General features: G+C 42.7%; 1 protein-coding gene across 2 annotated transcripts in view; it reads right to left on the bottom strand.

The window, feature by feature from the left end:
• Positions 1-294: 294 nt before the first annotated feature.
• Positions 295-17743, bottom strand: part of ALKAL2 (ALK and LTK ligand 2) — a 31951-nt gene continuing 14502 nt past the window's right edge. For both annotated transcript variants that reach the window (XM_053283515.1, XM_053283516.1), the window contains exons 3-6: positions 8158-8211; positions 7985-8065; positions 4950-5015; positions 295-427 (exon numbers count right to left, since the gene is read on the bottom strand). In XM_053283515.1, the coding sequence (XP_053139490.1) occupies positions 4951-5015; positions 7985-8065; positions 8158-8211 (200 nt within the window). In that variant the 3' untranslated portion in view covers positions 295-427; position 4950. The remainder of the gene's footprint in view (positions 428-4949; positions 5016-7984; positions 8066-8157; positions 8212-17743) is intronic.

The raw sequence follows: 17743 nt of genomic DNA, 5'->3' as shown, positions 1-17743 counted from the left end.
TCTTGAACTGAATAAGCATGAAATATATCAAGTGGCACCTTTGCTACAGCAAGTTTCCCTTAACAAGTGTCCCATGAAGTCTCTGAATGAAATATGTTTGTTCCTGAAAGGTTGGTAATACACTGGATTTTTTTTTTTTTTTTTTTGGCAATGCAACACATCTGATGTGGGGTAGGGCAGCTTTAAAGTATGAAACATTTTAAGTTGTTTTGGTGGTTTTCCTACGATAAGAACGTGTATCTGTAAATAGTGGCAACAGTATACAAAACACGTTTAAAGAATCATGAGAAGTAGTCAGCTTGCAAAAATAAATCTCTTGTTCACAATGGAATATCTTACAAAGGTGGTTAAATTCAGTTTCCCTGTTGGTTTCCAAGGCACTTCTCTTGGTTCTTGATATTTTCCCCCTTTTTGATAGTTGAATCAGCTGGTAGGAAACAGTTAAAATTAGTTTCACTCTTAATGAGATATTTCTCTTCAGTATTTGATGTGTGTGTTGAAAATAAGACCTGAAAATTGAATTAATCTGACCTTTTGTCAGATTTTTGTGATGTGATATAAAGCTGAGCTCTTTTTGTTATCTGTGTGATAAGAAATTCCACAAATGACTAGATGTGGGGGGAAATTGACACATTTGTTTCCACTTGAATCTCTCCCACCCTGCCCCATCCCGTTTTTCTCTTTTTAAAAGAAACTTATTTATTTATTTATGTAAACTATTTCTATACTGCCCAAAACTTTCGTGTCTGGGCGGTTAACAATTAAAATCCTTTAAAACATTAAAAATTTTAAAATATTTAAAACCCAGTATTTAAAAAAAAATTAGAACCATAGATCTAATTAAAAGCCAGGGTGAATAAATGTGTCTTCAGTGCCTTTTTAAAAAGTTGCCAGAGATGGGGAGGCTTTTATGTCAACAGGGAGTGCATTCCAAAGCTGAGGGGCAGCAATGGAGAAGGCCTGTTCCCGAGTAGCCGCTGAACAAGTTGGTAGCACCTGCAGACGAACCTCTGCAGATGATCTTAACAGGCGGTGGGACTCATGGTGAAAAGATGTTCTCTTAAATACCCAGGGCCTAAGCTGTTTAGGGCTTCATAGATAATAACCAACACCTTGTATTTTGCCCAGAAACGTATCAAGAGCCAGTGTAGTTCTTTCAGCACAGGAGTAATATGGTTTCTCCTCGATCATCCAGAGACCAAACTGGCTGCCGCATTCTGAACCAACTGCAGTTTCCGGACTACATACAAAGGCAGCCCTACACAGAGTCCATTACAGTAATCCAGCCTAGAGGTTACCAGCATATATGTACTACCATTTTGAGGTTGTTCTTCTAAAGAAACAGATGCAGCTGGTGTATCAGCCGAAGCTGATAAAAAGCACCTCCGGCCACCGCCTCAATCTTGGATACCAGGTAGAGGTTTGGATCCAGAAGCACCCGCAGACTGTTCCTTCCAGGGTAGTGTGATCCCATCCAGAAACCCAGGGAGATCAAAATCATCTCCTGAGTTCCGACCCCGCACAATAAGTACCTCCGTCTTATCTGGATTCAGCCTCAGTTTTATCTGTCATCCAGCCCATTACTGCATCCAGGCAGGCATTTAGGGTGGTTATGCCTTCTCCCCATGATGTTGACATGGAGAAATAGTTTGGGGTGTCATGAAGATACTGATAACAGTCTGCACCAAATCTTAGGGATGTGCAAAAAGTTTCGGGCACAGAATGATCTGTGCCCGAAACGAACAATTTCAGGTGATTTGGGGCCGAACCGAATCACCCCCGATGTCCCCCGATATTTTTCGGGCATGAGCCGAATCACCCGAATTTCGGACCCGAAAAATTCAGGTGATTCGGTTCATGGTTGATTTTTGGCGATTTTTTTGAAGTTTTAGTGACTTTGGGGCAGTTTGGGGGCAGAAAGTGGATCTGCCCCAAAAGAGTGGGGTGGGGTGGTAGTGCCTAATGGGTGGAGGCTACCACCCCAATTTCAGGGGGATTGGGCAGAGGGCTGATTTTTTGGGAATATTTGAAGTTTGGGTGTCTTTGGGGCAGAAAGTGGATCTGCCCCAAAGGAGTGGGGTGGGCTGGTAGATAGTGCCTAATGGGTGGAGGCTACCACCCATCCCCAATTTAAGAGTGATTGGGCAGAGGGGTGAATTTTGGTGAATTTATTTTTATGAGGTTTGTCTTCATAAGGTGAAGTGTGCTAAATCGATTACTTCCTCATATTATTCATAGTAATAGAGAGTGTGAAAAAGTGAAAGTGGGGTCATGAGAGTTTTTTAATTGAAAAAAATCTCATTTGCTATGATAGAATGAGAATTCACACCTCAGAAAAAACTTCTGAGGTGTGAATTCTCATTGTATCATAGCAAATGAGTTTTTTTTTCAATTAGACAACTCTCATGACCCCACTTTCACTTTTTCACACTCTCTATTACTATGAATAATATGAGGAAGTAATCGATTTAGCACACTTCACCTTATGAAGACAAACCTCATAAAAATAAATTCACCAAAATTCACCCCTCTGCCCAATCACTCTTAAATTGGGGATGGGTGGTAGCCTCCACCCATTAGGCACTATCTACCAGCCCACCCCACTCCTTTGGGGCAGATCCACTTTCTGCCCCCAATCTGCCCCAAAGACACCCAAACTTCAAATATTCCCAAAAAATCAGCCCTCTGCCCAATCCCCCTGAAATTGGGGTGGTAGCCTCCACCCATTAGGCTCTACCACCCCACCCCACTATTATGCCCCAGGCCCCACTTTCTGCCCCAATCTGCCCCAAAGACATGAAAATTTCAGAAATTTACCAAAAATCAGGACTTTGCCCAATCCCCCTGAAATTGGGGTGGTAGCCTGCACCCATTAGGCACTACCACCCCACCCCACTCCTTTTGCTCAGATCCCATGCTATGCCCCCGAATTGCCCCAAAGTCACTAAAACTTCAAAAATTCGCCAAAAATCAGGTCTTTGCCCAATCCCCCTGAAATTGGGGTGGTAGACTCTACCCATTGGGCACTACCACGCCACCCCAAAATCTTGCCCCTGGGCCCCTTTTTACCCCCCAAATCGATTCAGATTCGGATTAAATCCGAATCCAAACCGAATCAAGGGTGATTCAGGTGACCCAGATTCGGGCACAAAACAGAACAGGGGTGATTCGGTTCGGGTCTGAGCCGAATCACCCAAAAACCCGAATTGCACACCCCTACCAAATCTCCTGATTATCTCTCCCAGTGGTTTCATGTAGTTGTTAAACAACATCGGAGACAATATGGAGCCATGAGGGACACCACAGGAAAGTTCAGATTTTGAAGAACAGTCTCCGAATGACACCATCTGGAATCTGCCCGTGAGGTATGAGCGGAACCATTACAAAGCAGTGCCTCCCAGTCCCCTCAGTCGTTCCAGAAAGATACTATGGTCAATAGTATTGAAAGCTGCCGAGAAATCCAAAAGGACCAACAGAGTCACACTCCCTCTGTTAATTCCCAATTGAAGATCATCCATCAGGCTGACTAAGGCAGTCTCCACCCCATAGCCTGCCCGAAAGCCAGTTTGAAATGGATCTAGATGATCAGTTTCCTCCAAGACCGCCTGGAGCTGGGAGGCCACTACCTTCTCAATCACCTTGCCTAGCCATGGAAGATTGGAGACAGGCCTGTAACTGTTTAACTGTGAGGGATCCAAGGCAGGCTTCTTCAGAAGCCGTCTGATTGCCTCCTTAAGATAAGGAGGCATCCTGCCCTCCCTCAGCGAAGCATTTATGATCTCTACCAGGCCGTCTGCAACAGCTTCCTTGCCAGATTTTATAAGCCATGTTGGGCAAGGATCAAGAGGGCAGGTGGTAGGCCGCATCAGTCTAAGCAACTTGCCCACATCCTCAGGGGTCTCGAACTGCAACTAATCCAGGGTCATCACATAAGGGGACCTGCTGGACACCTTGGCATCAGAATCTGTAACGTGTGGAATTTGAACCCAAGTCAGCCTGACTATGAGATATTTTGTCCTCAAAAAACTCAATTTAAAAGGTCACAATTAAATACAGGATTTAATTATTTCTGTTGCTTGTTTAGAAACAGAGTAGCAAGATCAGAGGTGGACATTTATATCTTAGTCCTAATGTGGTTGAGGCCAAAGGTGACAATGAGCATTGGTATTTTGGCAATGGCCAAGTAGCAATGACCACTATTCTATCATTTTAAAAATGAGAAACAAAAACAGAATGTAAAGGATCTTGAGCCACATCCCTGAAGAACATTCTTAGTATTTTCTCATACCGATTGGCTCAATTTTTCTCTTTCACAGACAAAAACGGATTTTCAATTTTTTTGGAAAAGTTTCCGAGAAAAATTCATTTAGTAGACTGTTTTTGAATGCATCTTTCCCAATATTGTTTCCTATGGTTAAGCAGGTATTCCCGTGAAATATAAATAGCAAATTTGTAAGGCAAATTACCAGAATTTGCATATGCATGCTATGACTATATTACAACTCAGTTACAGATATGCTAATCAGCTTTACATGTCTAAAACAGGTACCTCTCCCACCACATATTAAAATAAATCTACATGTAGAAATAGAAAGTCAGCCAATGTCAGTACATAGAAATGTATGCTGACTCAACTGAACTCTTGAAAAATCAGCTGTGTCTAGTGTGCTTTGTTCTCAAAAAGCAAACTCATTATCTGCTAACTGCATGCTGCTAGGAATAATTCACACTTGATGTCCAAGAGCCTTTATAATGCTTTCTATTAGGGGGTATCCTTTTATTTATGGCCGCTATTTTGCCAAATGAAGAGAGTGACGTCAAATTCTCTGAAAGGGGAATACCTTGATTAAAAAGCTATTGTTGCAACGCATGATTTTTTCCATATCTACAATGGAGATGTTGCTGTGCATATGCAGCTAATGTGTAATTAATCATTTTTAAAAGCTTACCTTATCCTTCCATGCACATTGGACTTACTGCCAATCGGGTAAGAAGCCTGGCACATCTTTTATAATCTGCAGTGAAAAGATCAAAAACAGAAGAATCCAGCATAACTGCGTGTTATACTCTTAAATTGTACAAGCAATTTTTAAAACAATTTTAAAATCAAAGCTTTTACTTGTATGTTTATGAAACAATGTATAAATGAGATTTTAGAGTTTCTAGTTTTTAAAAAATGTATGTTGCAGTCCTGTACAAACTTACTTGGTAGTAAGTGCTATTGAATTTGAACTTCAGAGTAAATATTCATAGAAGCATGGACTGTACACAAAAGTAGGCACCTGAATGAACTCTGAAGGCATGGAGCTTCTATGTTTGTACTTTAAAAGAAATACTGCATACAGAGAGAAAAACATGTAAACGGTCAAGTAAGCAAGTACCGTATTTTACGGACTATAAGACGCTACGGACTACAAGACGCACCTTAATTTTAATCCAGTTTTTCAGAGTTTTAACATATTAAACTGTTAAAACATATAAGACGCTCCTGAATTTTGGCGGATATTTTTTGAGGAAAAAAGTGAGTCTTATAGTCCATAAAATACGGTAACATGCAAGAGGGAAAGTTGCTGTGTGTGTAGATAGGATAGCAAGCATGACGTTTTTAAAACCCAGCCCTTATTCTAACATTAGAATAAAATAACACAGAGAGGAAAGGCAAAGGAGGAAAATCTGTTATTTAAAACTAAAATGGAAGTTAATTGTATTTGCTGCCCAATAATGTACAAAACATCCTCTAGGTCAGGGATAGGCAATGTGCAGCTCTCCAGATGTTGCTGAAGTACAGCTCCCATCACCCCTCCATTACAGTGGAGGATGATGGGAGTTCAGCAACATCTGGAGAGCCACACACCACCTACCCCTACTCCAGGTTTTGTCCAGTGCAATAAATAACAATGTAGTAAATAGATCTCTAACTACCAGAAGCGCCAGGCCTGCAGAGTTCATTCAAGTGACCAGTTATGTGTCAATTCCAGTCTAAATGAATATTTAGGGATTCCTCAATATTTAGAAGCTCCTCAAACAGCTTTTAGCAACCTGTTTCAAATGCCAAGCACTTTCTTTATATGCAAAGTTAAATCCATTTAAGATTTCGGGAAGCCCAGCCTCATCTAGTATGGAGAACTCTGTTGTAACTGGCAGTAGAATGAGTAAGTTTCCTAATACAACCAACAACAAGTGTCCAACTTGCACATGCAAGTAGTTTTAGGAGCAGTTGCCAAGAATGAATAAGTAAACTAACCTAAGATCAAAATGTGAGCCAATGTATTCAAATGGATGCCAAGTTAGGCTAAGGCTTCTGGAGAGCAAAAGAAGTTACAGATGCTCCATTAAGTAGTCTTGAGGAATGTGACAATGTAATATAAACCTTCCACTTTGCTAATTTGTGAGTTGGAAGGGCTCTGACAATGTGAAAGGTTTAACAGCCCAGCTAGTGTTGTGAAGAAGAAACATTTCATAGGTGAAAGGTTCATCCGATTTCTGAATCGGCAATGTGGCATTTTGCACCTGCTTACTTTTTAGAATATAAAATATTGTATGTGCTTCTAAGGGTAGAAAGGGGAACTTTCTCTATTTGGAAACCTCTGTCTGGAAATCTCCAACATGCAACTACATTGTCTGAGAAAGTATGAAGTGCCAAAAACATTTGAGGCAAGTAAGCCACATTAGAATGGGGCTTAGCTCCCTGAAGGTGACTTCTTTGGTCTGGATACATTTCATACATGCCTTATATATGTATTATTGTTCCCGTAAAATACACAGAAAGGACAAGCAGAAAAGCACTAGAACTCAACTTATGTACATTTTAAAGTGAAATAGCCAAATAATACATACATGGACAGTTGATTAGCATATATGTGTTTCATACATACTGTAGTTTTTATGTGAATACAGACACCTATGTACAAAATGCACATATACCAATGAACTGCACATGTGTGTATTATTTGGGCATACGCTGAGCTCTCAGATGTACATGAGTAGAGTTCCATTTCTTTTCATTGCAGTTTTCACCAATCCTCCTGCAGCCCTCTGTGTCTCCCAAAAGTATTTATTAGAGTGCTCCGCAGCCCTCACAGACCTATTTCCTGGAGGCAAAGAGGGAAGGGGAGATTTGTGAAAGTTGCCCCTGCCCCATTATGCAAATGCAATACTATTTGGGCATGCAATTATAGTCCGGATGTCAGCCAGTGAATATAGGCACATGCCTAGATTCCAAAAGACTATTGAGATAATTTCTTGGCTGTATATGAAGATGATCTGTACCACTGGTAGTGTTGCATTCTATGGACTCCCTTTTCAGCGTGATTATATTCTGATAGTGCACATAGGATACAATGAATCCAATACACATGATAATTACAAATCTAGTTTATTTTCAACATTCCTAGGATTTTGGATTATGGCTGTACTATAAACAGTGAGGGGGAAATTATTCATCTTCACAGTCCAAATCTTAGTGTCATCTGTGACTCCATTAATTGTAGTGATGGGGAAACTCTTGTCCCCACCCACCTTATTCCAGAGTTGCAAAACCAAAATTTAGTTCATTAATGTATGATATCTGATGTACAGTGAATGCCAAATTACTGTATTTAAAACCTAAGGCAAAATGGCTAACTGGTATTATTGGAGGACAGCTTGGCTACCTGTCTTGAGATGTCTGCAGAAAATACATTTTAAGTGATAATTTATGAAGTTAGATTCTTGGGAGGAATTTCAGCAATAGCAGTTTAGAATATCTTCCCCTAGAATGCAAGATCAGCAAATGTATGAAATTTCTTTTATAGTCAACATTTATTGGTACTGTATACCTATTGGAACCTCATTATATCCCCATCATGATGAAGACTGATTAATTCTTTTAACTCCCTGAGCTCTTTAAGTTAACTGAATGATCATTACCCAGGCTGACAGTACTTAAAATCTGGACCTAGTCAGTGGCTGGCAATTCCTTCTAAGTTTGGATGGTGGTACTTACATGCAGGGATGGTGCAGTCTCTTGTATTGTGATAAAGCCTATGAAAGTGTTTAGTGCATTTTGGACCAAAGTAAAGAGGACCTGGGGAGAGATGAAAAAACCATGGAGCAATTGAAAGTTCCCATAATAGATAGTATAATGAATAAAGAATAACATGCATAAATTCTGCTTACCTGTTAAATGCGTTAAAAACTTGTCTTTCATTCTCAGATCTCTAGGAACTATTTCTGTTAAAAGAAATATAAAGGACATTCACTGTACTAGAGTCATCATTCCTGTTCTGTGCTTTTATCCTGAGTTAAAAACATTTGGACAATGGCATATTCACCATTATAGCATCTTTCCTTGCTTGCTGTGAAATTGTTACAAAACCAAAGATATATTTTTAAACTTTCTAGAATGTTATCATCAGGCTTAACGGAATTCTACAAACATTTTGCTTTGGAGTAACTTGACCTAAAATCAATAAAGGTGGATAGGAGTGGGTTGCAGACCTGCAATCCTTTCCAGAGAAGGAAGTGCAATTGAAATGAATTGTAGTCACTTGTAAATAAAAATTCTTATGGACAGACTGCAAGGGATCAGTGTCTGACATATTATGGGGTCAATGTTTCACATTTATAAGGGAGTTAACTTCCTGTGGCTGATCTGGCATCAGGCAGAAGGTATTATTTTCACATTGTTTAGTGGATAGTGTTTTATGCCACAAAACTAAACATACATATCTGGAAACAAATTGGTTTTTAGTTATTAGTCCATATAAATGTGCTTACAGCTAATGCTCCCCATACTTTGCATAACATGTTTCTGGGGGACGTGTGACACACAGGTGCATATTTTCTGCGGACATAGATAGCTTCCGAGGAAGGGGAGATGGTTGGAATTCATTCTCCCTCCCAAAAGTTATTCCAGCTGTAGCACTGATACCACTACTACTGCTACTATAAATACTTATATACCACTTTTCAACAAACGTTCTCAAGATGATTTACGCAGAAAAATAAATAAAATGGTTCCCTGTCCCAAAAAGGCTCACAACCTAAAAAGCAAATAACACTAGCAACAACCACTGCTGTATTAAGGTTGGACAGCAATATGTGCTCTTCCCCCTGCTAAGTATAAGAGAATCAGCACTTTAAAAGATGCAACTTCACTCAGCAGGGGCTGACACATCTCACAAAGCACCAGAGCTTCATTAGTTAGGATGTCAGCCACAGTGCTGATAGATTTCTTTCCCCCCGTGTTTTTCCCCAATGTGTACTTTCCCCCCAATATGTACTTTGCACATATCTTCTGCGTTCTTTACAACAATCGCATAAGACAGGTCAGCATTATCCTTGTATTACAAATGGGCAGAAGGGCTGTGGGAATGTTCAAGGCCATGCACTGAGTTTGTATCTGAGATTTTCAGTTCCTCCTCTTAATGATGTGATTGACTATTATTGCTGATGAAAGTGGACAAGAACAGACAGGTACCAAGTACATATAAGAGTTCCAGCAAAACAGTTCAACCACTGTTCAACCACAGTTCAAGCCAATAGTCCTATTGTATTACATGACTAGCATGTTCATAGTCATGGAATGTCAGCTGCATCCATTTCATGCCAACATGTCTGTACCCGACCATTATAATTCATAGGGAGAGAGCAAGCATATTTTGATCACCTTTGGGACCTCCCTCAACACGATGGTCTTCTCTCTTTGACCCTTGACCTCTTCAGTCTCCTCAAACTCTGATTTTCCCAGCTATCCCATCTCAATTCCTTTGACAGATACATCATAATGTGACAGTGATGTTTTGCAGGCAAAGCTGGTGTGGTGCCTCTGGCCACTCCTCGTTATATCTGTTTTGATGCAATGTGCAGATGTTCAACTTAAAACTAGGCTGCTGAATAAAGAGAATGTGGGCAACCCTAGATTAAAAATCCCAAACCTCATAATTAACTTTTGTTAAATATAATAATGCTACTATTATGCCATGGGCTTCCAAATTATTCCTTGCATGTGCAGATCAGTTGATGCTGTGGGGGAAGAGCCAAGATGGCGATGGAACAGCAGCCTGTTTTAGAGCTTGTCTTAAATCAATGCCCCCCCCCCCCCCCCCGAGAAGCTCTCAGTCTTTTAAAAAGAATCTTCACTGCCTATGTGGCAGTCTCCTGACAGCCCCTTTGTGGGTGATTATCTAGCTTTTGGAAGACCAGAAAGTGGATAAGAGACTCTTTATTCTCCAAAAACACCAGCCTCTTGGAGGAGCTTAGGGCTTGGTGAAGCAGAACAGTCAACACTTCCAAGATGTTGAGGCTCTACACACGATTGGTGTGTAGAGCCGGATGGGGTTAGGTGGAGAGAACGGGTCAAGCCTGCTCTTCCTGCAGACCATCTGCCCTCAAGCCCTGGGTGGCCATATCAGCTGCCCACACAATTACCAGCTCCGTCATGAAGCCAGTAGGGGTGGCAGGGATCGGAGGCCTCCTTGCCACTGGAAGTCCCAGCATGCCCTGTGGGAGGCTTGCTGCAGCTGCCCAGTCAGGGGTCTTCTTGTGAGTCACCATGGCACAGAGTTGCACCATGGCATCTCACAGTCGGAAAAACGGTTAGTGGAGCACTCGGTCCACTAACCTTGTTTTCAAGGAAGGCTACTTTGGTGGGCTAGTCACCGTTGAACCACTGGGCTTGCCTGCAAGCCTGGTGGTTCTCACGATGGTGGAAAACCAGGTTGGGCTCCCTTAGCCCAGTTTTTCCACATCATGAGAATAGTGAGAACTATCTTTTCCCTTTATTTCACTTATTATGGGAAATAAACATAACCAGACCAATTCTGGGTCCCCAGGGTTCCCACAAATGATAAAATCCACCATGCAGCTTAAAATAGATGGATTTTACCCTCTTAAAGATGAAAGAGACTTTATTATTTATTTATTTATTTATTTATTTCATTTATAAACCTCCCCATCCAGAGGCTCTGGGCAGTGTACAACAACCTCTAAAAAGACATAAAACCCACAATTTAAAAAATGCTAAAAACAATATAAAAACAATTCAAAAATGATTAAAACTATTTAAAACCAATTAAAATACATTTAAAAACAATCCCCACATGTAATAGAAATGCTGCCCTTGAGGTAGATGATCTCCTTTTCTCAGTGTTATCATGAGAGCCTGTTTGGGGGCTCCCTGGAGCACCCCTCTACCTAGTTTGGGGCTACAGGCTTGTAGTTCCCACGTTTGCTGCTCAGATCCCAGGAGACCATGAGATATCTGTTTTGGTTCACATAAGCTAACACAAAGAGCATGTCACTTTGACGTGCGCAGCCTGGGATGATAGCTCTCAGGTCAAGTTTAATTTCTGGACTGCAGGTGTATCACCCTGCGCTCACCTCCTGGATTGCTTTCAGATGAGGTATGCCAGAGTAGACATGATTGAATCAGTGCTATTCTTTTCAAGAATCAGCCAAGTATTCTCCCTACATTGGCACAGCAGTTTAGGTCACGATATCACCTCCTCAGGAAAGTGTGATAGGGTAGCAGGTCATCTCCTCTGCTAATGAGTATGCTAATTGATGGCTCTAGGTGCGGGAAGCTAGCTTGTTTGTATTTTAGTTATTCCCAGATATTCTAAAAGAGATGAGAGATAAACTTTGGTGTGTCCATTTTGTTTCTCCCTACACAAGTCTTTTAGACCTTTCTCAGCCTTTAGCAAGAAGAGGCCCACTCCTCACAATTGAATAGGACAATGCCTCATTCTCTCCTTTTGTCCCTATTGTCCATCTTTTCTAGGTGCAATCAGCATAATGCCTTCAGGCAAGAATTTTCCTGGCTGTGAGATTCGGGTTCATTTTTGGGTTTTTCCTGGCTCCCAGACCTCTGCCTAGTCCCTGGGTTCCTGCTCCCACGTGTTTGCCTTCCTGCCTACCTCAAAGAGAAGCCCCTTGGTAATGACTGAGCTACAAGGGTTTACAGCACACCTCCAGGAAGGATCAAGGTAGTATATAACCCCTGCTCTCAAACCTCTTACTGCGTTTCTGCTCAACCCTAAAATCCAAAGCCTGTTTCTTTCTTGTCATCCTTGAGTGAGCGTAATTCGGACACTCAAACTAAATTGCCTTCTTGTGAGTTGTAACATAGTCCTGTTAATCTCGTTGAGGTGGGTCTCACAATCAGTGAGACCTGCCTTGAGAGGGTTAGTGGGGAGAGTGGGCTTAGCCAGTTCTCCCTGCAGATGAGTTGGGAGGCAGCCCTGGGTGGCTGGATTGGCCACCCACATGACTGCCGGCTCTGTTATGGAGCCGGTGGGGGCTGGGGGGAATCGGGGGCAGCACGGCCCCCAGAAGGTCCAGCATGCCCTTCGTGAGCGCTAAGCATGCTGGAGAGACCCCTGAGCTGGGAGGCTGCTTTTTGCCATGGCATGGAGCTGTGCTGCAGCAGCACACAATCCGTTAACCCCAGTTAGCAGAGCACTCGCTCCACTAACCTGGACTAAAGCGAGGGCTTCTCAAGTGGGTTAGCCGCTTGCATTTATTTATTTATTTATTTATTCATTCATTCATTCAATTTCTATACCGCCCTTCCAAAAATGGCTCAGGGCAGTTTACACAGAGAAATAATAAACAAATAAGATGGATCCCTGTCCCCAAAGGGCTCACAATCTAAAAGAAACATAAGATAGACACCAGGAACAGTCACTGGAGGCACTGTGCTGGGAGTGAATACGGCCAGTTACTCTCCCCCTGCTAAATAAAGAGAATCACCACCTTAAAAGGTGCCTCTTTGCCAAGTTAGCAGGTGGACTTGTAAACCGCCGGGCTCATCTGCGAGCCCAGTGGTTTACATGACCAGCAGAAATCGGGCTAGGCTCCCCTAGCCCAATTTTTTCTGGTCATGAGAATAGCCTCTTAGTCTTGCTGGTTAAATATTGTTGCTCCTTAACCATTATTTTTCTCTTCCTGTACCCCTAGAAACCCTTCAGTAAACCTTATTTTATTTTTGCACTTTACCTCTCTGTTCAGTTCTTTCTGCAACCAAAGTTCTGCATAAATTTATTCTGAAGGTGAGACTGCTCCATTTCAAGCTAGTTCCCCCACTCAAAATGTAGCTTGAGGTCCCTGCTAATTTCTTGGGAGCAGTTCCATTAACATGAGAGAAGCCAGTTTCATCAGCTGATTGCCCAATTTCACTAGGAGTAATATTAATGCCTGAAGACCAGGAGCCTTTTCAAAGATAAATTTGTAGTTTGATAGATAAATTGGAAGAGGCTCAGAAGTTAAGGCAACAGTGATCTTTTCCCACAGACATTTTGACAAATCAATGCTTGTTGACAGCAAAAATGGTGATAGCAATCTTTGAAGAACACTTCTGTGAGTAGGATGGCATCTTTTGAAAATTTTACTCAAGTATTTGGCAAAGACAGACTCTGTAACTAAGTCATCAGGGCCTAGTTTAAGCGAGGCAGCAGGCTCATACGTAATGAAAACAACTGGCTGTGACCTTTGATTTCAAACATTGCAATTAAATCAGGTTGTGCTTTATGCCTGTCTGAATAATATTAACAAATCATTGGCATTCTCACAGAGAAATAATTTGCTCCTTGAGCTAGCTCTTGAGATGTGGGCCTCAATTTATTGATTTTGTTGCCATCATTTGGCTACCTAGCCCTCCAGCACCTAAGAGAGCTTTGTTAACTATTAATCAACCCACTATGCTGTTAAAAATTAAACTTTCCTTACATGCATCCCAAATCACACCTGTCTGAGTATTCCATGACATGATTGTAAGGCCGCTCTCCCATCCAGTCACCTCAAATCCAATACCTCTGACGATAGATAAGCAACCTGGCACAGACTCCATTGCCATTTCTAATCAGTCCTCAGCCTTGTCCGAGGCTAGAGAAGAACAACATACCAAGAAATCGGCTCTGGCCTGCAGCCCAAAAAAGGACTTGAATGTTCCAACATAGGAATTTCTGATTGATTCATTTGGATTATTGCCAAGAAAAGTACAGGTTCAGATTATAGTATTTCTGAACCTAGAGGGCCTCAAGAATGCCAGGGACTTTGATATGCTTGTTCCCTATACCACTCTCAACATATCTCTCTTCTAATGAGATTTACAGTCAAAAGTGTTGTTGATGACCTAGTAACAACTAGGAGACTCCATATAGTAGCTCAGTTAAAGAGCAACTGTCACCGAACAACTATCGCCAAGACAGTTGAAGAGCAACTGTCATCAACTGCCACCATCTGAAATCTACCCAAGATATAAGAGCAGAACCACTATAAAACAGTGCCTTCTATCTCCAAATCCCTCAGGTGATCCAGAAGGATACCATGGTCAGTGGTATTGAAAACCACTGAGAGATCAAAAATAACCAAAAGAGTCACACTCCCTCTGTCAATTACCTGGCGAACATAAGAACAGCCCTGCTGGATCAGGCCCAAGGCCCATCTAGTCCAGCATCCTGTTTCGCACAGTGGCTCACCAGATGCCACTGGAAGCCACAGGCAGGAGTTGAGGGTGTGACCTCTCTCCTGCCATTACTCCCCTGCAACTGGTACTCAGAGGCATCCTGCCTTTGAGGCTGGAGGTGGCCCACAGCCCTCTGACCGGTAGCCATTGATAGACCTCCATGAAGTCATCCAAACCCCGAAGGTCATCTATCTGGTTGACCAAGGCAGTCTCAACCCCATAGCCTGCTCTAAAGCCATTTTGAAATGGGCTTAATAAATTTCCTCCAAGACCGCTTGGAGCTGGTCAGCCACCACCTTCTCAATTATCTTACCCAACTATGGGAGGCTGGAGACTGGCCTACTATTATTGATCACCAGGGGATCCAAAGTGGGCTTCTTAAGAAGGGGTCTAACCACTACCTCCTTCAAACAAGATGGCATCCTGCCCTCCCTCAGTGAGGTATTAATGATATCAACAAGGTCACTTCCAACAACCTCCCTGCAAGATGAAATCAGCCTCGTTGGGCAAGGAGCCAAAGAACAGGTGGTTGGTCATACCACTCCAAGCAGTTTGTCCACATCCTCAGTTTGTCCACACCCACCCACAAACTGAAACTGATCCAATCTAAGCTTGCAAAAGGGATTGCTTGACACCCCACTAACTGGCCCTGCAGAAATACTGGAATCCAGATCAGCCTGAATATGAGATATTTTATCGGCAGAGAACTCAATAAGGATATTCACACGATGGGGCAAAATTGGACTAGCCTCTGCTAGCCCGATTTCACCCCATCGTGTGAACCACCGGGCTTGGCTGAGAGCCTGGTGGTTCCTAGGCAGGTAACCCGCCTAACTACCCCGCCCTAAAACTAGGTTTGCGGAGTGAGTGCTCTGCAAACCTGGTTTTATAGATCATGAGTAGCTCGAGGGCGGCTCCGTGCTGCAGTTACCCACAAGTAGACCCCCATAGGGGAGGTGAAAAGCTGCCTCCCAGCTCCGGGGGTCTCCTCAGTATGCCCTGCGCACTCACGCAGGGCATACTGGAGCTTCTGGGGGCCGCATGACCCCCGCTCCCCCCAGCCAGCTCCGTCATGGAGCTGAGCCGATGCTGAGCCAATCATGGAGCTGAGCCGATCATGGAGCTGAGCCGATCCGGCCACCCAGGGCTCCCGCTCTGCTCGTGTGGCTTAGCCCGCTTTCCCCGCTCACCCTTCCAAACTGGGTCTCACTGATCGTGAGACCCGGCTCATGGAATATGTTACAGTGAGGCTATTCACACGCAACATGCAAAATTGAGCTAAGGGAGCCCCGACCGGTTTTGCAAATACGTGTGAACCGCCAGGATCAAGCCAATCCAGCAGCCTAAGTAGCTACTCTACAAAATGCTCCCTTAACCCCACTTTTTAAAATTGTCTGGCAGCCTTGCAGCTGTGGCTGCCAGACTGCAGGGAGCCCAGGGAGGGGAGTGAGGATCCCCTTGACACACTGCACACTTGTGCTGTTTCTGGGGGTATTTCTGATATACATGGTATTTCTGGGGGCCAGGATGACACATCCTGGCTCCCCATTCACCTCGCTGCCTGGGTGCATGGGGAACACACCCAGCACAGGAGTGGTCATCTGTGGGGAAGGTAAGTATAACCCGACTTCCCCGCAGCCTGAACTGGAGCCCTTCTCACTGCTCGTGAGAAGCGGCTCAATGTTTCTGGAATCAGAGTTGAAACAGAAGGGGTTTGAGTTAACAATCTAACCCCTAACAATCTGGAACAGCTCTGTTGGACAAGAACTTGGAGATGCAATACCCACAGAATAAAATTGCTTCCTTGCTGCATGTATTGCCATAGCATATGCCTTGCCTTCAGATGGCTTCTGTGCTGTATCTTATCAAATTCAAGATGAATCTTCCTCCATTTGCACTCTAATCATCTACCTTTATAGCAATGATATAGTACAGGCCATGGAATCTCAGAAATTCCGCTCTCCCTCACTTAATGGGTGCAAAGTCTTGATGTTGCTATATGCTGATGACATACGAATATGACATATATTTATATACCACCTTTCAACAAAAGTTCCAAAAGCAGTTTACATAGATATAAATAAATAAAATGGCACTGATATCTTGTGTCGAGATCGGACTTAGAAGAATGCTGGTCAGATTGGCCGATTACTGCAAAGAGAAGCTGAGGATCAACTGCAATAAAACAAAAGTGCCCCTCCTTTAAATATTTGGGTGTCTCCTTTCAGAAATCTTTATCTTGATCAGTCCATCTTAATGCAGCTCAGTTAACTGCATGACCTACAGTAAGGATCGTTTTAAAATTCTTTTTCTTCAGGCGGAGTCAATCAATAGCTCCTGCACTCAAATTATTTCAGGGCAAAGTAAATCTGCAGCTTTTGTATGGGGCAGAGTTTTAGGGGGTGGAATGTGAAAGTGAGTGAGAAATTAGAAATAGTCCAGAATTATTTCCTGGGGAAAATTCTGGGCCTTTCCCTGGGGACCCCTACTGCGTATGTAAGAATGGCGGCGGGGCTGCCCTCAATCTCTGTTGTCCATCTAATACTGCTAAAATATTTTAAGAAACTTGACAACCTTCCAGAAGACCATCTAGTTACTTCATGCTATTGGCACTACCAAGAGGGGAATCAGTAGGCAGATATGCTATCCCATATACTAGAAATGTACTCTGTATATGTATCCCATATACTAGTATATGTATCCCATATAGCATATGTATCCCATATAGTATATGTATCCCATATACTAGAAATGTACACTCTTCACTTGAGCAGGATGCCAGGCCCTACACAGTTTTGGTGCAACATTCAAAGTTCTCCCTGTGCTATCCTTACTTTAAGAAAAGCAGGTCCAATTTACAGGTACCTCACCAGCACACTGCTAAGGAAGGCATTTACCAGTTTATGTTTTCAAACCATGCCATTGGCATATCTTGAGGGTAGATTTAACAAAATTTCCATGGGACAGCATCTCTGCCACTGTGGCCAGGGGCAAGTGGAGGACATTAAATATTATGACCTACACTGCTCCGTTTATGGAACAATAAGAGAAAAAAACACTGGGTCAGATTACTGATAGATTCATGAATTCCAAAACAGAATATGTTATTTACTTGCTGGTGGGTGTGTTTCTTTTTGCTAGTTATCAAGCGGCCATTTTTGCTTGATAACTAGCAAAGAAGAGGACTGTATCTGCTAGCCCTGCTACACATCTGGCTAAGTTAAAGTCCCAGGTCTAGCTCTGTTATTCGAGTTGTAGCCATCAGATTTGTAACTACATTTAGGTATTTAGGATTAT

This window comes from Hemicordylus capensis, chromosome 1, assembly GCF_027244095.1.
Source record: "Hemicordylus capensis ecotype Gifberg chromosome 1, rHemCap1.1.pri, whole genome shotgun sequence".
Classification (NCBI taxonomy): Eukaryota; Metazoa; Chordata; class Lepidosauria; order Squamata; family Cordylidae; genus Hemicordylus; species Hemicordylus capensis.
This window is presented reverse-complemented; position numbering and strand designations above follow the sequence as displayed.